The following is a 24,039-nucleotide window of genomic DNA, read 5'->3' as shown; positions in this document are numbered from 1 at the left end:
TTTCAAAAAAATTTGAAAATTTGGCCGGGAATTTGAAAATTTGAGAATTTCGAAAAAAAGATTTCGTTTGAAAATTTCAAAAAAATTTGAAAATTGGAATTTTTTGTGTACGGGAAATTACTTTATTTACCGGGAAGAGATGGTTTGCTGGGCGGGAATTTGAAATTTCGTTTGAAAATTTCAAATTTTCAAAAAATTTTGAAACTTTGAATTTTTCGTGTACTGGTAAATTATTTTATTTACCAGACATTTTTTTTTTCAAGAAAACGTCAGCATGTCCCGTCCAAGGGCAAGAGGGGAATAAAAAAAAAACTGACATTTGGACCTGCAACTAATTTTTGGGCAAGAGTGGATTTTTTTTGGGTTTACCCCCCAGATTTTGGACTATTGACTAAAAAATCCATATGAAAACTATAGATGACTCCAAATATATTTCGAAAAAAGAGTTACAAGGAAAAAATTCTTTTCAAATTTTTTTTTTTATATAGAAAATCTAGTCTAAAATTCGACAAACACTTAGTGAACAAAAAAGAAATCGGTGTATTATATATTAAATTATACATTTATAACCACATATAACACAATGAAATTTCATACTCTTATAGATTGTTTGCATTTTAATATAATATCGTATTAAATATTTTGTGTTATTAAATATGACTAGGGTGAAAACAATTTATTCACACAAAAAGTGTTATTGAGCAGAAATTAGGAGATAATTAATAATCATACTACAAAATAATAGAACTCGGAGATGACGGGAATTGAACCCGAGCCACTAAGGTGGAATTCAGAATGACCTTCCAATTGATCTGCCCCTACCCATATATATTATTCAGAACTCCAAAACAAATGGGCCTCAGTTCAACAAAAAAAAAAAAAAAACAAATGGGCCCTTAATGATGGGGGGCCAGTGCGGCCGCCTGTTCGCACTGGGCCTTCCGCGGGCTGCCTGTTTTACAGAACCCACAAATCATCCTATTCTAAACTACGACATTTTCAGTGAGGCATTAAATCAAACAGAATAATAACTGGACAATTTAACTAGTCCTATTTGAATACAAGGATGGGAATCAACACCAACAGTCACGAACTCAACATGAACTCCTTCAAAAAATTCGGGTTGATGTAAATTAGAATAAGCCTTCAATAATGGGGACTAAAGTGAATTGATCAGGCCAAATTCAAAGATCTTTCATGAGATAGAATAAAGGGACAATAACTAAAACGGTCAAAATAATATTGAGAATAAGTGGAAAAGCACCAAACATTTGATAATGATTATCCAGGTAAAAAAGGATGCTACTATACGCAACTCCAATTTTACTAAAGACTACTATTAGACAAAAATAACTAAATGAAACTATTTAAAGTTGTGTCCTAAATTGCTACCCAATACTGAAAAAAAAATAACCGAATTTCTCCTCCATCCTATACACAACTATAAAAAAAATTAAATAGAAAGAGATCCAGTAAAATCTTACTCACTCGGATCTCGCCACGTCGAATGCCGCCACTCTCGTCAGTCAATCCTCGGGAGGTCGTTTTGATCGGTCCGATCGGCAGGATCGTCCACGACCGAAACGAACTCGACCTTATTGCGAAAATTGCCATTAGCATGGCCACGTGCAAACAACTTGTTACAAACTGCATGGCTATCCCCCACGTAATCGCCAAACCCAGCTCGCTGGCTTGGTCGTGACGGGTTCAGTTTCTAACCCGTTCCAACAGGGGGTGCCTTTAGCCACGTCAATGACGCAAAATCAATACCGCCACCTTGTTCGACTATTTGAAACCGCAAATCCTGCTGCAGGCACTCCATCTGTAGGCACCACTGACCCAATCATCAACCTAACATGTATTACCTCTTATGCGTATCCATGGCTCATAGATTCCAGAGTCGCCAAAAATATATGCGCCACTCTCTCCTCATTTTCTTCTTATACGCCGGCACCACCACTTTACTATGTTCGATTACCAACGGTTCCCGTTCACTAAGGACTTTTTCTCCTTAACGTATTACATATACCGTCTTTTAAGTTTAATCTTATTTCGGTTTCAGAAACAACAAAATCTCTTTATTGTGATGTTTTGTTTAATTCAACTTCTTGTGTCTATCAGGGTCCGTTGACAACAAAGACGATTGGACTTGGTGATTCTCATGACGGACTCTATTATTTTCGCACGGAACCTAGGATTCTTTCTTCTTTTGTTTCTAGTAGTTCTAGTACTTTTAATTTATGGCATTGGTGACTTGGTCACCCGTCTTTAGAACGTTTATCTTTTATTTCTTCTAAATATCTATGTATACAGAGTTGATTATTTAATAATAAAATTGCGTATGATGTGTGTCCCGTCTCTAAACAACCACGTCTTTCTTTTACTTTTAGTTCTACTTTTTCGTCTCGAACTTTTGAATTAGTCCATGCCGACTTATAGGGCTCATTTAAGGTAACTTCTAATTCCGGTTGTCGTTATTTTATAACATTAGTAGACAACTGTTCTAGGTGTACTTGGGTTTACCTAATGCATTCTAAATCAGAAACAATCAACATAATTTCCAAGTTTGTAAATTACACAATTAATTAATTTCAATCTAACATTACGAACGCCCGTTTGGGTAATGGCGAACTCCTTTTTCCATCTTAACAAACGTTACGTTTCGGTAACGGTTCTGAGTTTCTTTCTCATGAACTTCAAAGCTGTTTTAATAACAAAGGTATCATTCATCAAAGAATTGTATATACACTCCTCAACAAAACGGGGTGGTGGAATGTAAACATCGTCACATTCTCGATGTGGCTAGAGCACTTCGCTTCCAAGCTCACTTACCACTCAAATTTTGGGGAGAGTGCCTCTTAACAGTCGTATACTTAATCAACAAAATGCCAACTCCCGTTTTAAAAGGGTGTTTCCCACAGGAGGTCCTACTATTGGTTCCCCTCCTTCTCTCGATCACCTTCGAGTTTTTTGTTGTCTTTGCTTTGCACACAACACTAATATACGTCATAAAATGGACCCCCGTGCTTCTCCCGGTATGTTTATAGGTTATCCCTATGCCCAAAAGGATTATTGCAATTATGATTTACAAAGTCATAAAATTTACACGTCTCGTAATGTTACCTTCCAAGAGACGTGTTTCCCCTTTCAAACCTTCGATCGGCCACCATCTCGCCCCTCACGACCGTTTTTGTCCATTCCGGACGACATTTCGTTCGTTTTTCCTCCATAGCCGCTTGACTACCATATGCAGGCACCAACTAGTTCACTTATTACGTGCCCAGTTCGGCCCACTGCTCTCCATAAGCAGATCAATGGTCGCTCTCACCAGCCGATTGGTTTTCCTTTACCGGCACCCATTGGTTTACCTGCTACGGGCCTTCCTCCACGGTGTTCTAGACGAAGAAGTATTCATGAAATTACCACCTGGATTTTCACCTAAGGGGGGACACGTGTCTGTCGCCTTAATAAAATCCTTTATGGTCTGAAACAAGCCTCTCGGACGGGTGAGTAACGCGTAAGAACCTGCCCTTGGGAGGGGAACAACAGCTGGAAACGGCTGCTAATACCCCGTAGGCTGAGGAGCGTTAGTGGTTTTCCAAATTTTCCTCGATTCTCCCGCGACGAGGATTTGTTCAATCACTTTCTGATTACTCTCTCTTCACGTATCATGAAGGTACCACAACGGTATATGTCTTGGTCTATGTTGACGACATTATCATCACAAGAATAATAATGCGGCAATCTCTTCCCTTAAGTCATTTCTTCGCTTCGCTTTCTCTCTAGATCTTCGAAAGGCATATTTTTTTGCAACTCAAATACATTGTCGGCATTCTTAAAGATTCAGGACTCACAGCCTCTAAAATCTCTCATTTCGCTATGGATCAAAAATCCAAACTCAGTCCTACGGATGGTCTACCACTTTCAGACCCTACAGTATATCGTCGTCTTATCGGTCGTCTTATTTACCTAACACTTACTCGCCCAGACATCACATTCGCGGTCAATAGTCTTAGTCAATTCATGCAAGACCCTCGATCCCCTCCTATGGATGTTGCCCATTGAGTTTTGCGTTATCTCAAAGGTTCCATTGGAAAAGGAATTTTACTATCTTCTTCTAGCCGCCTCATTGTTTCTGGTTTTTGTGACTCAAACTGGGCAGGTTGCCCAACCACAAGGCGTTCTCCAACCGGCTATCTCATCATGATTGGTTCCAGCCCGCTTTCTTGGAAATCCAAGAAACAAAACACCATCGCTCGCTCTCCTGCAGAAGCTGAATATCGAACCCTTGCCACTCTCACTTGTGAACTTCAATGGCTCAAATCCCTACTTCTATATATAGGAATCAATCACTCATCTCCCATGCCTGTCCATTGCGACAATCATGCTGCAATTCTTATTGCAGAAAACCCGGTATTTCATGAACGTACCAAGCACATAAAGATCTACTGCCATTTAGTTCATGAAAAGATTAAAGGCAAGTTGATTTCTCCGCAATGACAACTCGCAGAAATATTTACGAAGCCACTTGGTGCAGAAGCTTTCAGATCTATTATTGACAAGTCGGCCATCATTGACATTCCTGCTCTAACTTGAGGAGGAGTACTAGAGTTATGGATATGGATCGGCCACCCGATCCATATGCCTACACCGACCGACCCGGTCGGCCAAGAGGAACCGGTCCCAACCGGTTCCACCTTCTAGAAGACTTCTTTGTTGTATTTAGATTAACATCAAATACCTTATATCTTTATTCTAGACAGAGCTAGTATGCGAAGCAGGGCTGTGAGGCAGAGCTGGACTCCGAGACAGAGCTAAGATGCTGAAGTTAGGCTTATGTCGGTGATTAGTGTTATCTGTGTATAATGTCGGTTGTAGAGAAAGTCAGTTGTAGAGAAAGTCAGTTGTAGAGAGTCGGTGAGGCGGTGGGATTAGGGTTTAGTGCCTATATAAACTAAACCCTAAGGAGATATCAATAAGGCACAATCTCACGAATCTTTTGTGTAAACTTGTTTGCTTATCATAGTGGAAATCATCGCGCCGTTGTCACCGTGTAGTAGGTCTCACCAACCGAACCACGTAAATCTATGTGTTCTGTTCTTGAATGTGCTTTACTATTCTTATTGCTTGTCTTGGATTACTCGTATTGTTCACATTAACCGTGATTGGGCATATTAAGATTTACCCTATTTCTTTAGCCTATAAATAAATGTAACCTCATTCTTATCAATACACAAGAGAAATATCAATCTCTAACTGCTTCTTTAGTATATTTAACATCTCTTTCGTTCGACTAATACTCGGACTATCCAAGAGATAGTTCTCACAGTTACTCCTGAATCTGACCTATGATTTTAACCTAATCAGCAACAGAAGTTTCAATAAATATGCACATTTCTATAAGAAAACAGATTTCCATTTTCAGAAAATTTCGAATATAAACAACCAACAAAAATTTTAAAATTCCCTAATAAATCAAAAAAAAAACAATGATCTGGATGAAAAAGAAACTAGAACATCAAATTGTCTTTAATATAATGAGAGAAAGACATAATGAAATGGAGTATTTTGAGAAGACCTAAAACAAAGATCTTAGACTTGAGTTGGTCTAATTCGAGCTTGAATGACGAATCAGAAGAAACTTCAGATGGTGATTGTGTGATTATTTCATTATCAATCCCTACATATGCACTAATTTGGTGAAAAATTAGGGCTACAAAGATTGAAAAGATCAAGAATTTTAGAGTTTCCATTAGAGAAAGAGAGAGAGAGAGGAGGGATCTCGTTTAACTTATTTTCTTGTTCATCAAAGAAAAGATGAGGATGTGAAGAAGAAAGTTTCGATTTTTATGTCGGAATTATACGTGTGAAATCTTAAGCTAGATTGCCACGTGTACGATTAAGATGAGATCGTTTCCATTTAGAAAGGTCCTTCTTTATCTAATGGAAGAGTTCAAATCGAGCGTGGTACGCAATACTGGACGGTTCGGTGTGGGGTGAAAAATTTCATAGGGTAGAAGGACTGGACGGTTCGGTGTGGGGGACCCATTTTGCCGGAATTCTCTGCAAGCATCTTCTCATTTTCATTTCATACTCTCTCCTCTTCCTCCATTTTTTTTCTTTCCAAAATCGTTTGAGCAAAAAGGAACTGTTCGATTCTTCACTGATTCATGCCCCATGATTTCTACTGCTTTCTAGATTTCAAATCCAAAATGATAATTGATTCATACCCCCATGATTTCAACTCCTTTCAAAATTTCAAATCAAAACCATAATGAGAATTTGATTCATATCCCCGCGAACTTCTTTTAAAATTTCAAATCCAAAATGTGAATACCATGGAAACCCTGATTTCTGGAAAGATAAACCCCTAGATGATGGTTGCTTCTCTGGATCTGAGGCCAAGATAAAACACTAATTCAGTTATATTTGTTTCTTGATTATGGTGTTTAATTTGTATTACCATGTTGTAGTTTTCTGTAGGTACAATGTTTCATACAGTGATTATGCCCAGTGGATTCTGAGACCTAATAGTTCATAGATGTTTAGGGGATGATTCGTAGTGGAATACCCTAATCAACCATGTTTTAGGTTATCTCAAAGAACATAACATCTATAGTTTTTTGAAATTCGTGGGTGATTAAGGAACAAACTTGAACAATTTATTTCTTGGACAGATCTCAAGTGAGAGAGAGGAAGAGAGTGGTGGTGGGGCTGGAAATATATGGTGGTGTCGGAGTTGGAAGACGAAGCCGGAGTTAATGGCGGTTGAAGTTCATGTTGGTGATGGCCGATGGGAGGAGAAAATGGGAGAAGAAGAAACTACAATATATTTAGGGCAAGTGGGTGTTTTTTTTTGGAAACCGATTACATTGTCGTACAATTGGCATTGAATACATCAAAGATGTGATAAGCTTGCTACCCGCCCACTCAAACATGGGACCTCCAGGGGTTTCTGGAGTTTATGTCAACACCTTGGAACCACTTGGACTACCAACTGTTGACGGCAAGTGGGTGTTTGGAGAACACAAAAATTACAAAATTTCAATGTTTTCACCCAAATATTTGTACCCCCGAAAATTCTCTTATTTCCCCAAATCACCTACCTCATGTAACTTTAGTCTTGTGGGGCATGTTTAAAGATGTTGCTTTCGGGCACTCAAACAATGTTGAGGAAGGAGTTTTTGGGCCATTCCAATTTAACCTAATCAGGTTTATTGGCAACCTAATTTTAAGATCCAAAAATAATACTGTATATTTATTTGTACTGGTTGTCTTCCTCTAATCTGGTCAGTCGAATATCTTATTTTTCAAACAAAAAAGTATTCATTTTCATATAATCGTCAAACTACGAGTTTTTTTACGTGATTTTCAGTTGAAGAAACCTATACATATGAGGTTTTCATAAGAAATTCTCTTAGGTGCTGTTTGTTTTTTTTTATTTTTCAGATCTGAAATCTGAATTAGAGCCCCAATTCAGATTTCAGATGTTTGTTTTTTCTTTAACAAAATCTGAAAATTTGACTGAATTGGCTTAACATCTGAATAGGCTGAATAAAAGGCCATCCATTCCTGAAATTGGGCCCAACATCTGAAATAAACTCAAATGACTAGAATACCCCTGGGAAAATCAGTTTTTCCATTTCTTTTGTCATTTTTTTACACAACCGACCACCACCGTCACCGGCCATAACTACCCTCACTGAAAAGAACTACCACCAACGACCAGAACCACCACCTTCTCTTTATCTTTTTTTATCTTTTCCAGAGAGATAAACACCACACCGGAGAAAAATTAGGACAAACTTGTACTGCCATTAGTGCAAAATACTCCAAATCCTAGTACATCCGTCATCAAGTGATTCAAGCTTCATAATAGTATGATCCGAAGGGGATAGAACATCAAAAGGTTTGAGAACCCTGGCGGCTTCGCCGGATCTGGCAAGGTTATTTTGCTCGAAACCCTCGCTGGATTTGACGAGGGTTATAGGTCTCTGATATTTGATTGTAGATACAGAGGAGAGAGCTCTCTAATCTTTGATCTCAGACATGGAGGGAGGGAATGAGAGAGAGATAGGGATAGAGAGAGACAGAGACAGAGAGAATTCCTACCAGGCAGCCATCAGGAGAGAGATTGAGTTGGGAAAGAGAAGGAGAAGATAACTTCATTAGGGTTTTTTATTTTGTAGAGTTGGAGAAAGAGAAATTAGGGATTTTATTAAAAAGAGTAATAAGGGTATATATGTCATATTTTTATTCAGACTTAATTATTCAGATTAAAAAAACAAATATCTTATTTATAAAATAATTCAGTCATTTCAGATTCAGCCAATTCAGTTCAGCTAATTCAGATTCAGCCAATTCAAATTCAGATCTCCATAAAAAAACAAACACAAACTTAGTCCAAAAACATTAAACTAATGGGTGAGGAAGATGGAGTAGGAGAGTGAGAGGAGAAGGGAAGAGAGAGGAAGGGGAGTAGAGAGAGATCATGGTAGTGGTGAAGAGGTGAAAATAATGTGCAATGATGAAAAATAACAAAATAAAAAAGATAAATGCCACTTTATTCCTGTTACAAAAACAAGTGTGTTATAAGTATAGGGGGTCAGGGAATGCAACACCAAAGCCGACGTTCTCGATAGAGTAGAAATAATAATCAGAAAAATATTTGGAATGTAGCACCATCGCTTCTTTCCGCTCTTAACTAGTTATGTTTGTTGGTTTTATTTTAATATATCTCATCAAAAAAAATATAGTGGAGGCAAAATTAGGAACAAAAACAATAATTTTTGTGTGATGGCGTGAATAACACATTGATTCTTTTTTTTTTTCTCTTCCTCCATCTTACCCTTCCACCACCATCAACGACACCTCCACCATTAACTTTGACGACACCTTACTAACAACGCCGACCTCATCATCGTTCTCCTCTTCTCCTGTCTCTCTATTCTCCTCTTCTTTTTTCCCTTTCTTTTTCTCTCTCTTTCTCTCTGCCTTTTTTTCTTCTCTCTTGAAGCTCTCGTCTGGATTTGGAACCTCCAATCTATTAGTGGACCGATACTATACAATAAAGTGCATGGTATTGACAAGATTTCAGTATAACTAGATGATATTTGTTAGACACCTACTACCCAACTCAGGCTACTCTAATAAGGGATAATTTCATAAGTAGATTTTAAATGCCTAACTGAAGTTTCTCATTTTGTTCAACATTCTTAACTGAATATAAAATAATATTAAATAACAAATTTGTAACAATTTGTGATAGGGAAGATTTATAGGGGCCCCCATTTCTTGATAAAATGACCTTTTTTGTGAAATCAGTATGGGTTCACTGAGTTCATAAAAATAGACTACTGGAGTGAATTTCGGTGGACTCGTATAGAATGGTGTCTTGTGAATTCGGCGGGCTCGTATCAAATTTTCTCTTGTAATTCAGTGGACTCGTACTGAGTTCACAACTCACAAGGGAACCCCTATGTAACTTCCCTTTTTTGATATAGTAATGGAGTTTATCGTAAGTTATAATAAATCAATAATATATTTCTTCTATTGCTTAGATCCTAATCAAAATTAGATTTTTTGAATTAAGTAGATACTTCCCCATTAGTGGTAAAAATTAGTATGAGATAGTTAATCTTAAAAAATAATGAAGAGACACCCTATATACTTTTTGTATGTTATAGTCGTTAAGGTTTATATTACAAGAGGGTATAATGTGTGACGGTTGGGCACGATAGTCCTATTAAATGCATTACTTAGGTGGGTATGTGAATGAGGAAGATATTATTGTATAAAGAATCTCACACGGTCAATTCATGGTTGTCCAACTGGTTTAAAAGAATCTTACACGTCAATTCTTGGTTGTCCAAATAATTTAAAATGTTGACATAAATTCTAAAAATCTCTGGAGATTCTGGGGTCGATCTCCAAAGGAGGTGGAATCTTTGGATTATTGAATTTGTAATTATTTGGTACAAATAACATAGTTGGATTTTATGCCATAGTTTAGTTGGGCTTTAAAAATATTCTTGTGTAAATTTGACATTTAAATTCACACCCTTGATCCACGGCGAACCAATCTATGGGGTAGTAGTAGTATTGTTTCAAACACACCACTCAAATGTTATTAACAATACAAATCACATACCATTATATCTCTCAGGCGTCGTTAATTTTTTTTTCCATTTTCCAACTACTCTGCTTTTGAACATTTCATTTTAGGAGCAGCAAAGAGCAAAACCATGAATTTAGTGAATTTACAAATGGAGGATTATCCAATCGAATTATGTCAAGAACTAGCCTCGACACATTGATTTGAAACAACGTCGGGTACCATTTTATATACTCACGCTCCAGATAAAATCCATTATGTCACCCTCTCCAACCTTTTCGTTTATAGGGAAAAACAAAACAAATGCTTTTGTGGTGGTTTAGTTGTTTGCTGTTTTTTAGAAGGAAAGTTAGAAAAATCTGGTATTGTTAATTTGCTAAGTCCTTCATTTCTTCCTTTGTGTTCGACTGTAAAGGATGGATATGGCTGACTCGGACCTTTTAGGAGAAGAAGAGAACTCAGTGTAGCCAATGACAACCCGCCCGAATTTACTCCAAAAGTCAGGATTTATTCCACTTTGATTAATAGTGCCTGCAAGTTGTCCTTGTTCGCAGTACTATACTCCATTGTTCATAATAGGTCCTCGTAGTACAAGGCAGGGGTGGGTGTGTTACTCTATTCTTCATATTAGGTCCTCGTAGCACGTGGCAGGGGTGGGGGTGTGGTTTCTGCGCCCATACGTGGCATTGTTATTAGTTGAAAATCTTTTCTCGTAATCTCCCGTCTTGTAAGTTGACAATAGACTTCTAAATTCTCAGCCACATACGCCAATGTTTGGGCTTTAGAAATATAAAGTATGGATAGAAAGACCATAACCAAAGTGGGCTAATTGTAAGATACAAACAACACATAAAGCCTAAAGAAAGTGGTAGCATCTCAATTGTAAGGTTTAAATTGTAAGTCTATAACATACTAAAACTTTGATGATCCAAGATGAAAGGTTAAGGAAATAAGTAAGGTTCAAGTTGGAAGGTTAAGGAAATAAGTAAGGTTCAAGTTGGAAGGTTAAGGAAATAAGTTATTTAGTTTACCTTCATTTTGAATCATAATCTTCTATTCAGTAATGATCCATGGTGGTCCTCATCTTTCTCCAGATTTGTTGTCATGGACTTGTGTCTCCATTTGTGGCTCGGCAACAACCTTTCTTCTCACATGAACTAATAACAGATCCATGGTGGTCCTCATCATTCTCCATTTGTATCACAAGAGATGATGAATCCATGCCATGAGTGGTACCAATTGGACTTGATGGATTGGTTTCACTACCTTTGCAACAACCTTTCTTCTCGCATGAACTAACAGATCCATGGTCGTCTTTCTCCGTCTGTATCACAAGAGATGATGAATCCATGCCATGAGTGGTACCAATCGGACTTGATGGCTTGGTTTCACTACCTTTGCAACAACCTTTCTTCTCACATGAACTAACAGATCCATGGTCGTCTTTCTCCGTCTGTATCACAAGAGATGATGAATCCATGCCATGAGTAGTACCAATCGGACTTTTTGGCTTGGTTTCACTACCTTTGCAACAACCTTTCTTCTCACATGAACTAACAGATCCATGGTCGTCTTTCTCGATCTGTATCACAAGAGATGATGAATCCATGCCATGAGTGGTACCAATTGGACTTGATGGATTGGTTTCACTACCTTTGCAACAACCTTTCTTCTCACATGAACTAACAGATCCATGGTCGTCTTTCTCCGTCTGTATCACAAGAGATGATGAATCCATGCCATGAGTAGTACCAATCGGACTTTTTGGCTTGGTTTCACTACCTTTGCAACAACCTTTCTTCTCACATGAACTAACATATCCATGGTCGTCTTTCTCGATCTGTATCACAAGAGATGATGAATCCATGCCATGAGTAGTACCAATCGGACTTTTTGGCTTGGTTTCACTACCTTTGCAACAATCTTTCTTGTCACATGAACTAAGAGATTGAGAGTGTTTTGTTGTGCCATGCAAAAGGAGCATACTATTAAAGATCACCAGTAAACACGTACCGACATCGGCAAGGACAGCGGCCCACAAAAGTGGGTACCCGGAGACAGCTAATGCAAGGATTGCAGTCTTAATAACGAACGATATAATCACATTTTCTACTATTTTTCGCCTGGTTCTTCTAGCAAGTTGGACCGCTTCTGGTATTTTTCCAACATCGTTGGACATCAGAGTAATGTTCCCAGTCTCAGTTGCGAGTGCGGAACCTGATATGCCCATCGAGATACCGATATCGGCAGTGGCTAATGCTGGCGCGTCGTTTACACCGTCTCCAATCATTGCTGTTGGTCCTTCCTCCTTGAGTTCTTTGATGATTTTTGCCTTCTCTTCGGGTAGAAGATCGGCATGGATTACATCTATAGCATTCCCTAGCTGATCACCACACATGGAAATTAAAATTATTAGCTAAGTACACATATAACTATCAAAACAATAAAATTATTTGGGGATGAGGAGTAATTGTCACACTTGATTCTGACACCGCATTGCTGCGGCAAGACTATCTCCCGTTAGCATTACAGACTTAATCTTCAAAGTTTTTAACTTGTTGACTGCCTCTGCAACTCCTAATCTGCAGCTATCGGAAAGGCTAAATATTCCAACTTGAGTTGCCCCTAAGAACACGTAACCTATAGTTGTTCCTTTTCTGCTGTGATCCGAAACTGAAATTCAATTTAGATAAAAATAATTACAGTTTCTCAAAAATAATGGTTATTACATATGATTTTATTTTTAGTGTTAGAATGAAAACTTGAGAGAGTTGAGAAGTGAACCTATTTCACACCCAGCTCTTGTTGCCATTTTCTTATTCCCAACATAAAGCTTTTTCCCATCAATTTCTCCACAAATCCCTTCTCCTGGGAAATTCTGATACTCGCTTACATTTTCTGGTCTCGGTTCAATGGAGTTAAAGCGCCCATAATCGATAAGTGCAGCAGCCATTGGATGACTCGACTTACTTTCGATGCTTGAAACCCTTCAAAAGTTCAATTTCAAATAAATTTAAACTGAATCCTATTTCAAACTAGAACAATTTGCACTTCAAAAGGAAAAGTAATGTTTGTTTTTTCTGTAAGTCAAATTTGAAACCAGACTCCAAGTTTGAATTGATTTTAGGAGACAAATTTAAGAATTTTTTTTTTTTCGTACTCATGGTGTCTGACTCATGTGAATGACTGATTAAGGTTGATCCTGAGTCCCTTTGAGTAAGTTGATTTTGATTTAGACGAGACAAACAATTCAAACTTAAAAATCGGAAAAAGAAAATAAACAAACTCCACCTAGTTTCTTAAGGCCGCCTTTCTTAATACTTTGGTTCTAATAAACACAAAAATAGAATTTGTATAGCAAAACGTATAGCTAATTAGTTATGACTATTTACCAGTAGAGTAAATCGTCGAGGCTAACTTCATCAGAGGTTGGAAGGAAATCCGTCACTGAAAATTCTCCTTTGGTTAGGGTTCCAGTTTTATCAAAGGCAACGATCTTAACTTTCGCGAGTATCTCTAGATAATCACCCCCTTTGATCAAAAGCCCGTTTGTTGCAGCTTTCGTAAGAGCGCAAAATGTAGCGACCGGTGTAGAGAGAATAAGAGCACATGGACAAGCACTTACAAGAACAATAAGAGCTAAGTGAATCCAGTGCCTTAAGTCATGAACTTTTAATGCAGCTGGAACCGCTGCCAAACCAACCGATATTATCACCACCGCTGCAAAGTCAAGAAAAGGGAAAGTCCTTATTGTTGTTGTTGAACGCCGAACAGATCATTGTCCATAAATAAAGAGAATAAAAATAAATTTCAAGAGTCAACTCAAACCATAAATTATAGGAGTGTTAAAAGTATAATAATGAACTAATATAGTATTGATATAAGGAATTTTTTTGGGACTCATAAAATATCATTCAATTCTAATATATACCTTAGTTTATGGAAATAAACTAACCTGGTGTGTAATACAGAGCACATTTATCTATGAACCTTTGAGTTTGGGATTTGTTGTTTTGGGCCTCCTCTACAAGTTTAACCATTTTAGCTACGGCACAATCGTCCGCTAAAACTGTTGTTTTTACACTAATATAACCTGCAAAATGTTCTTATTTATAAATTAAAAATGGAGAAAAATAAAGCGATTTCATATCCTAATGAGTCCGCAAAACGTTTCTCTAATATAGTTGGGCATACCGTTTAAGCTAATGGTTCCAGCCAAAACTTTAGATTGATATTGTTTAGAAACGGGGTAGGGTTCTCCGGTCAACGACTTCTCGTCAACTTCACAACTCCCATCAACTACTATTCCATCAATTGGAATGACTTCTCCAGCTTTGACTGCAATAATAGTATTGATTTCAACGTCTTTAGCATCTACGATGAGCCCATTTTCGGCCAGAACGGCTTTTTGAGGTGCCATGCTCATTAAAGATGACATGACTTCAGTGGCCTATAAAACATAAGATTACCAAGAAATGGTTAAACACAATAATATTAAGACAGAGCACATGTTCAAGAAAATATGAGTTAAATGGTTAAACACAATAATACTAAGACAGAGCACATGTTAAAGAAAATATGAGTAAGGCAGGTCATCTAACCTTATTGCTTGCTCTTGATTCAAGCCACTCAGCAATGGTAAAAAGAAAAACCATAGAGGCAGCCTCCCAGTAATCTTGCACTGCCATTGTGCCTCCAACTGCAGTGGATCAAAACCAAGATGACTTTTATTGAGAAAACCTATTTAGGCCAAATGATTTGTAACCAGATGCAACTGTCTTGCACTTTTGCTTTTATCACTTACGTGTCGATATGATTTAGGAAGCATTAAAATAATTGTATTATAAACCATTTGACGATTCTCGTATAACAGAACTAGGAAAGTTATATAATGTTGATTTAGAAAAGTTGGAAGTCTTAGAACTTAATTATATTCTTGTTACTCTGCCCCATTTTTGATCACTGATTGACGCTTTTAATTTCTATTTTTTCTATATTGTATTATTGTATACAAGAAATGCCTGTACATTTATGGACCTCGAGCCACATATGATAGTCAATTAATTCGAAATTGTAAGATTTATATAAACATGTACTTAGGACCACTGAACCGAATGACGCTTTCTATAATTCAAACAGTTTTCAACTTGTACCTATTTCATTCACCAACTTTCAAAGCCATCTAGAGTACTTTTTCTTTGTTATTAGTATTATAGAATGTTGTGTAGAGATGTCAAATAAATCGGGCTAAAGACCTCTAAAGGTGCCCAACATAATGGCCATAGGCACCCATTTATACGCAAGGCCTTCTCAAAAGTTCGAAGTGAATAAGCGCCTAGAGCAATTATGTTGGGCGCCTACAGACCTACCCTTCTAATCTTATGTTTCTTTGGGGCGAAGATAAATATGCTTTCTTAGAAGGCACTACCATTTATTTAGTTTAGAAGTAAACTATCAAAATATACATTCTAAGTTTAACAAAAAAAAAAAAAAAAAAAGACCTTCATCAAAAAAAAAAAAAAGTTTAACAAAAAAGAAAAACACTAGTATCTTATATGTTTGTGGGACAGTGGGGACACTTAATTGAATAATTTTCTTTTATAGTAAATGACCTAACTTTAATATTTCAAGTAGGGTTTGAATCTTTCAACAACAAAAAAAGATTAAGGTTTGAAAAATGGGATTTGGAAATAGGGCCCCTTTGTGGTTGCTTCCATCAAAGAGAGCACTAATGGAAGGTTAAGTTTTCTATATTTTCCAGAACATTATGTCTCAGTATTAGTGTCTAAATATATATACTATACGTATATGTATATGTTATTTTAAAATGGGGTGCATGATTCTTCCGATGAGAAACCAAATCGGCTAAAAACCAAAAGATCTTAATGGTATTATACAAAAATTTTGAAATTTTACAAAATAAAAATTTGTGTATTAAATTGTCATTGTCTCTATAAGCAAACTGTCACTTACACTCCTTCCACTGAAAGACATAGAAGGAAACAAGAAATAACTTTAGGTCTACAATTGGTTATCAGGCACTTAATGTAGACATTGAGAAAAGAAAGAAACTAAGTTATGATGTGTATGGTTCTCAACAAAAAAAAAAAAAAAGTTATGATGTGTATGGATGTTAGTTTTTTAAAGAGAAAACTGCAAAAATTGAGGATGTAAACTAAGTTATGTTAACAAAAAGTGTCTTTTTTTTGTCTGTATGAATACCTGCAATGAGAACAAGAACGTTGATATCCAACGTCAAGATCTTAACCGCAGCATAACATCTAATTAAAATTGGAGGTAGCCCGACTACTACAGCAGCAACCGCAAGCCATTTTAATGGGTCAAAAAATTGCTTAAAAAATGACCCCAATAACAATACACCACAACCAATTGTATATAGGCTTGGCCACTTTTTCTCTCTTCTCTTGTCCCCATAAACTCGAATATTTGCATCTAGTCCTGCTTGATTCAGCAATTTAACTGACACAATACAAATACCACGTTAGTAATCAAGAAAAGAAACAAAAACATCCAAACTATATAAAGAAAAAATGTTAAACGTTTTAAAATAAATAGGGCATATAGAGTTCTTAGTCAAGAAAGAAACAAAAACAAATAAACTATATAAAGAGAAAATGTCAATGGTTTTTAAATAGGGCATATTTTCTAACAACTCCATGTTATGACAGTGTATTTATGTTCTGATACATTAAATCGGCATATAGAGTTCTTAGTCATCTTTTTCTTCTTCCGGTTTTACCCTTCTACTTCTTTTTTACCTGTCTGCAATTACTACAATTACTTAACCTACTTACCAAAGAGATTAATAAGGATTTGGACTCGGGTTAATGGGTCATTATTTGATTAACTGACCCGAGTTGAACCTAGTTTAGAGCTTTGTCAATTTCTCAATCAGCAGGTAATGTGCCCCAACTATCTTTAACTGATTCTCAACAAAAAAAAAAAAAAACCATCTTTAACAATTTGAAGAAAAGAAGTTGTGGGACTGGGGGCATCAAACGTAGAGAGGTTTTCCAAAACATCCATTTTACTTTTGTATTGATGTTCAACGCACCATATTCGAACCTTTGGCATATATATGTAAACTTCTTCTGAATTAGGATTTTTTTTTTTTTTTTTTTTTTTTTTTGAGAGTTCTGAACTTCCGACAGTGTGGGAGTAAGAACACGTTTTTATGGACCCATACACTGTCATTTTCAATTATTCAAGCATTAGATCAGTGGGTTCCAACTTCCACGTCACAAAGTACCCAAATTTCGGAGATCGTACAAAATATTTCTAAATTATTAAAGATATTATGTACCAAGCTTACCGATCTGAATCTGAGAAATGAGATCGCTATCATGGATGACGATTACTGTCTTTGATAGCACAAAAACAGAGACTTGTTTGACTCCATCAAGTGGGTTTAAAATCTTCTCAATGAGTGGTACTTCAGATGTACAGCAAATACCAAGTACATCGAAATAACTCTTTTGGAACTTCTTTGCTTCTCTATTGTTGCTTTCGTCAGTAGTGGTAGTATCCATTATAATCTGAAACAACAAATTTATAGTGAGAAAATGTAAAATAAAGAAGACATGAAATTAGAGGGAGTTGGTAAGAGAGATGAAGAGAAAGTTTACTGTTGTGGTCTTGTGGAGGCGTAAGAGAGGTACTTTCAGAGCGAGGCTATTTGTAGGCGTCATTAAGGTCTTATCCAACGGCTGAATTCTCTCTTGATTCCTCAGCTGTTGGATCTTAAAACTAGTGTTAAGTGTATTTCTAGGGTTTACCTGAAATGATTGATGTGCGTGTGGGACATAGAGAGAGAGAGAGAGAGAGAAAGGGTAACCAAGAACACACCAAGTTTGTATCTATAGATAAGTCTACTAATGGTTGTACTGAAATACTTTTCTACATCTACCTGACATGAGCCCTAAAATGTTAGAGAGAGAAGATAAGTTCAACAGAACAGAGTAGCGGGTCAAGAAGGGAGAGAGAGAGAGAGAGAGAGAGAGAGAGAGAGAGAGAGAGAGAGAGAGGGACGGGATGGGTTATGAGAATGTCTTCCTTCTATTTCTCCACACGTTTTAAATTGAGAAAAAACGCATACGAGGAAGGCATTATTTATTTATTAAGAAAACAAGTCTAGGCCTGTCCATTGAGAAAATCACCATATATTTAGGTAAAAATCTCAAGCCAATTAACAAATAATCTTTTCAACAAAAAAAACTAACAAATATTCTACTTCAAAAATCTTTCTTAATAGATTCATTTTCATAGAATTTTTAAAAAAAATCTTTCCTAACTTTTAACTTGTTAGCTTATTTGTGTGAATATCTTCTCTTGATTATTTCCAAAACGTAATTTTTAAAATTGCTTTCCAAAAATCTTTTTAGAATATCTTTCTTAATACCTTATTTCTAAAATTGCTCCCAAAATATTTCCAAAATCATTTCTAAATCATTTCATATTTATTTTTGTCATAAAATCATCCTAAATTCATTCCCAAAAATTAGTTCAAGAAAATCATTTCTATGCATTGGATTTATATATTTCAAAGTAAACAATAGATTTTTCATTTATTTATTTAGATTTTGGTTTTTCAGTTTTTTTTTTTTTAAAAAAATTGTGTAAAACCCGGGTTGATCTGGCCCGGGTTCAACTCGGCCCGGCCTATACCCGTGCGGGTTGGGCTCTTGTATAGCCAACTCTGGTTAAGGTCCGACACGGGACTATTTCAACCCAGGTTGGCTAGGCTTGACCCTGCCTTTTAAACATCACTACCATCACCCACCTCCTCCCACTCACTATAACTAAACAACCGCCACTGCCCCACTGTCACGATTACTAAACATACACCACCACTACCACAGTATCACCGCACGTTCACTACCTCAACCATAAACATTACCACTACACATCTACCTCTAGAACCATCACCAACATCGTCATACCACACAATCAACACGAAAGAAAGAAAGAAAGAAAGAAGAAGGTTGAAAACTCTTGTTCTCTCACTTCATCTTCTTTAAGAATCACTGTCTTTTAGTTCTTTTATTTTTTAATTAAACCCAACATTAAATTTAAGAAAAATATAGAGTATTCTGATATAAGGAAAAAAATTGTGATACGCATGTGGGCCACATTCTTGAAAATTCGCTTCAGACTTGCAAAATCTCATGTACGACCCTGATAAAGATATATACCACATAAGAATCAGTCAACTTTTCCACTTAGAGAGAGAAGGGGAAAGAGAGAGATAGATCAAAAAAAGAGATTCAGGAATCAAAAAAGAAAATATGCCATGGAGGGGCATAATGGAATCCACAAATACAAATACATCAATTTGTCATGTAGGGGAATATATTCTAACATTTTGACAATGTATGTGAACATTTCTTAAATTGTGAATGAAGGTTTTAGTGGAATTTAGAGTTTAATATGCCACTCTTTCAACAAAAAAAAAAGAGTTTAATATGCCACTCACATTTGTGATTGTCCTCTCGCAATCTTTCTATGTGCTTTTTCTATGTGTCTTTTTAGAATTTTATTGTGTATTTTATTGAAGATACACACATTATGTAACTAAGGTAGGGTTTACTTATCCCCACTCTAAGCTCACCCATCTTCCAACTCTAGTTCGGATCACAACCCCATCATTCTCTCCACCAAACCTAAATCCTCACTTGGGCGTAAACCTTTTAAATTCATTCATACTTGGATGTCCCACCCAAATTGTGCTCAATTCATAAAAACTAACTGGAGCTCTATCCCCACCCAGATCTAAACCAAACTTAACTCCCTGGCTATTAAACTCTCTAAGTAGAATAAAGATGTCTTTGGCCACATTGACAATAGCATTAAAAGCCTCACCCAGCAGCTTCAATCCATTAAACATGCTGACAGATTCAAAGATACCTTCACACAGATTGAAACTCTTCTCCTTCAACAAGAAAGTCTTTGGAAGGAAAAATCGAGAATAGCGAACATCAACTTAGGTGATCGCAACACTCAATACTTCCATGCGAAAGCCACCACGAGAAATCGTAAAAATCAAATCCATTCCATAAAGTTGGCCGACAACTCGTGGACCAATGATGAAGCTGAGATATCCAATGTCTTTGTTACTCACCTTCAGAATATTTCGTCTTCAGTTGGCTCCACCCTGTCTAGCAATCTCATTGAGTGTTTCAACCCGCAGATATCTCAATTCCAGAATGATGCTCTTACTGCCATTCCGGAATTAGATGAAATCCGTAAGGCCACTTTCTCTCTGAAACCTGGTGCTGCTCCTGGGCCGGATGGGTATCCTCCTCTCTTCTATCAAGCCAACTGGGACACAGTCAAGGATGATCTCCTCCATATGGTTTCTCTCTTCTTTCGAGAGGCCACTCTCCCTACGATGTCTAACCATACCCACATCTGCCTAATCCCCTAAACTAAAACTCCCCAAACCCCGGCTGACTATAGACCAATTAGCCTCCTTAACAGAACCTATAAAATCATTACAAAAATTCTTGCCAATAGGCTCAAGCCAACTCTGGCTGATATAATATCCCCTTTCCAAGCAGCTTATGTTCCGGGCAGGCAAATCACGGATAATATCATCATTAACCAAGAACTAATTCACTCCTGCAAGAAAATCAAAGGAGCGAAAAGCTATTTCGGTCTTAAACTCGATATGTCCAAAGCTTTTGATCGCATTGAATGGCATTATCTGGAGAAAATTATGTTCCTGATGGGATTCTCTCCTAGTTGGATTAAGCTTGTTAATACTTGTCTCAACTCCAGCTCTATGGCTGTCCTGATCAATGGGCGCTCCGGGCGCACCTTTGATGTTAGCAGGGGGATTCGTCAGGGTGACTCGCTTTCGCCTTTCCTCTTTGCTATTGCCATGGAAGGTCTTAGCCGTCTCCTTGATAAGCAGAGCAGCCACACCCCCTTCCTCGGCTTCCCGATCTCTAATTCGGATATTACTATCAAACATCTGCTCTTTGCTGATGACTGCATTATCTTTGGTCAAATTTCTCTTGAAAACATCCACAATCTCAGAGATATTCATAAAGAATTCAGTGAAGCGTCGGGTCAGATGATAAACTACTCAAAATCCAACATCTTTTTCTCTAAAAACTCGCACTCGAAATTCAAGCGTATGATTATTCGAGAACTTAAAGTTCATCAATCCTCAGCTGGCGATAAGTACCTCGGCACTAATCTGTTCATTGGCAAAAACAAAAATCTATCTTTCAACCCCTTCTCACCCAAATTAAAAATAAACTAGTCAAATGGCAATCCAACCTTCTTTCCCAAGCTGGTCGCTCGGTAGTCATTTCAACTATCGCAGCGCCTGTTCCCCGATACCAAATGCAGTGCTTTGCCATCCCTAAAGGCATATGTAACAGCATTGAGTCCATCCAAAGGACTTTCTGTGGGGAAAATCCAAAACTTTCCACACTATCAATTGGTCAACTATTTGCAAACCCAAGAAACTGGGTGGTCTTGGGTTACGCCTCCCTCTTCTTGATAATCAGGCCTTTCTCAACAAGATAATCTGGCGCATTATCAATAATCCTAAGGCCATATGGGTTCGCGTGCTCAAAAGTAAGTATTTTCCCAAGTCCCATATGCCCACTCCCCCCAAAGCTACTCATTCTTGGCCCTGGGAATCTATTACTAAGCAATATCCTCAGATGGAAGGTCTTATTTTCTGGGACATCAATACAGGAGTTAACATAAACATTTGGCAGGATTTTTGGATCCCGAACCACCCCCCCTCCCATAACTAACCAAACTGGGTCTAACCTTAAATGGGTATCACAACTTATTACTAATAACAGTTGAAATTTGCAAATTTTACAGCAGTGCTTTAATAATAAGATATGCAGATCTATCCTGAGCATCAACATCCAAAATAATCAAGAGGATAAACCGATGTGGACGTTAACTAAATCAGGTACTTTTTCCATAAAATCTATGTATAACTATTTAAGAACAAGAAGCACGGACAACATGCAGGATCAAAACGACTGGCTCTTTATCTGGAACATGAATACTATCCCGCGAGTGAAACTATTTCTTTGGAAGTGCTGCACTAATAGCTTACATGTAAAAGCTAAAATCGGCAAGTTCATTGGAGACCAATTCTCTTGTATTAACTGTGATGAAAACGAAATTTTAGATCATGTGATGCTTCATTGCACGTTTGCAAAAGCAATATGGTTTCATTTTCAGGTGAGAACGGATCACATTAGCTCTACTAATCAATGGATTAAACAATAGAGATAACTAAATGAGGATATCACCAATCAATATGCCAAGATCCTTTGGTTCATATGGAAAGCCCGATGTGAAAATTGTTTTAACACGAACAAACAAAACCCGCGATAAATAATCGACAGAATTAATAATGCGTCTATCACTCCTCTCAAGATTGAGACTGTTCTCACTAACAAATGCAGGAAAACACAATAAGCAACAAACATGGAGACCTCCATCGACACCATACTTAAAGTTGAACGTCGATGCCTCTTTTACCAACGCTACAGATCCGGCCGGAATAGGATGTATCATTAGAGATGAAGAGTCGAATTTCATTATAGCAGCAGCAGACTCGGTGCGGTGCCAAAACGTGGAAGAATGTGAAGGACTAGCCATCCTTTCAAGTATACAATGGGCATTACAATTGAACATCACTCACGCTCACATAGAAAGCGATAATCAAGCTCTTGTCAAATTCATCAATGGTCAAAGTGTAGGACTACATTGGCAATCCTTAAAGATTATGCAACAAGTTAGGTCCCTGATAGATAAATTCGAGGGCATCATGTTCACCTTTGTACCTAGAGACTGTAATGCTCCAGTAGATGCGCTTGCAAAATGGGGAAGAAGAAATGAGGATCGAAAAATGTGAAATTCTGTACCTTCTTTTGTTTCTGTTCTACTTTAGTTGTCTTATTTGTATATTGTACGCTCGTTTTTCATTAATGCTTCCTCATAAAAAAAAAAAAGGTAGGGTCTACTTTATATATTTGAATCTAATTCATCATTATTCCCATTCATTATGAGAAAAAATAGTCATAGAACCCAGTTAGGTATTTACTTTCAATTTTTTTTGAAAACTTGTCTACAATTTTTACATCATCATCTTTTTGGGTGGTCATTGTCTTCTCTCAATTATTGTTGGAGATAGAAAAAAGTAAGGGGAGGCAGTGGCCAGGCCATAACTTTCTGTTTATGGGGCACACTTTAATGATAGTAAACTACTATATGGTTTTTCAGGTTTCATCTATAATTTGGCTGTAGCTTCTTACTTAAAATTTCTCATTCTAAAGTTTTGTCCTTTCCTACACCACCATCACCCACCTCCTTTCACTCGCTATAACTAAACAACAGCCACTGCCACCACAGTCACGCTTACTAACCATCCACTACCACAGTATCACCGCACCTTCGCTACCACAACCATAAATATTACCACTACACATCTACTTATAGAACCATTACCAACATCGCCGTACCAAATCAACATGAAAGAAAGAAAGAAATAAATAAGAAGAAGGTTGAAGCTTTTGCTCTCTCACTTCATCTTCTTTAAGAATCACTATCTTTTAGTTCTTTTATTTTCTAATTCTGATTTTTTAATGAAACTCCACATTAGATATAATAAAAATGTAAAGTATTCTGATATAAAAAAAAGTTATGAAACATGTGGACTACATTTTTAAAAACTCGTTTCGAACCTCGAAAATCTCATAAACGACCATGATAAAGACATATCACAAAAAAATCAGTCAACTTTTTCACTCAGAGAGAGAAGGGGAAAGAGAGAGAGATCAAAGAAAAAGGTGATTTAGGAATCAAAAGGAGATATGTATCATGGAGGGACATAATGGAATCTACAATTGCAAACACATCAATTT

At 37.0% G+C, this 24,039-nt stretch overlaps 2 protein-coding genes across 3 annotated transcripts; one reads left to right on the top strand and one right to left on the bottom strand.

Moving 5' to 3' along the window:
* Positions 1-10,964: 10,964 nt before the first annotated feature.
* LOC147531904 (putative inactive cadmium/zinc-transporting ATPase HMA3) lies at positions 10,965-19,532 on the bottom strand. 2 transcript variants are annotated; one of them, XM_086649556.1, is made up of 11 exons: positions 19,424-19,532; positions 17,761-19,309; positions 17,373-17,670; positions 16,337-16,734; positions 14,716-14,813; positions 14,309-14,564; positions 14,070-14,207; positions 13,507-13,834; positions 12,899-13,101; positions 12,594-12,787; positions 10,965-12,497 (listed from the first exon to the last, which is right to left on the bottom strand). In XM_086649556.1, the coding sequence occupies exons 5-11, from the start codon at positions 14,800-14,802 to the stop codon at positions 11,217-11,219; spliced, it is 2,487 nt and encodes an 828-aa protein (XP_086505682.1). In that variant the 5' UTR covers positions 14,803-14,813; positions 16,337-16,734; positions 17,373-17,670; positions 17,761-19,309; positions 19,424-19,532; the 3' UTR covers positions 10,965-11,216. The 2 variants fall into 2 exon arrangements, with proteins under 2 accessions (XP_086505682.1, XP_086505681.1); XM_086649555.1 differs by having other exon boundaries at positions 16,337-16,594; positions 17,448-17,670.
* Positions 19,533-22,526: 2,994 nt separating this feature from the next.
* LOC147531903 (uncharacterized) lies at positions 22,527-23,030 on the top strand. The gene has a single exon (XM_086649864.1). It carries the CDS (start codon positions 22,527-22,529, stop codon positions 23,028-23,030), a length of 504 nt encoding a protein of 167 aa, XP_086505990.1.
* Positions 23,031-24,039: the final 1,009 nt, after the last annotated feature.

The sequence above is a fragment of the Eschscholzia californica genome, unplaced genomic scaffold (genome assembly GCF_041429995.1).
Source record: "Eschscholzia californica isolate CP2 unplaced genomic scaffold, dmEscCali1.0.p SCAF_6, whole genome shotgun sequence".
Lineage (NCBI taxonomy): Eukaryota > Viridiplantae > Streptophyta > Magnoliopsida > Ranunculales > Papaveraceae > Eschscholzia > Eschscholzia californica.
Note: the sequence above shows the minus strand (reverse complement) of the source record. Positions and strands in the feature narration are given on the sequence as shown.

Excerpts from the sequence above, each read along its gene's own strand:
- LOC147531904 (XM_086649555.1), bottom strand. The coding sequence starts at position 17,823 with ATGACGCCTACAAATAGCCTCGCTCTGAAAGTACCTCTCTTACGCCTC. Across the intron at positions 14,814-16,336 it reads CGTTCTTGTTCTCATTGCAG|TTGGAGGCACAATGGCAGTG; the intron begins GTATTCATACAG and ends GATCCACTGCAG. Across the intron at positions 13,102-13,506 it reads CTCGACGATTTACTCTACTG|GGTTTCAAGCATCGAAAGTA; the intron begins GTAAATAGTCAT and ends GAACTTTTGAAG.
- LOC147531903 (XM_086649864.1), top strand. The coding sequence starts at position 22,527 with ATGCGTCTATCACTCCTCTCAAGATTGAGACTGTTCTCACTAACAAAT.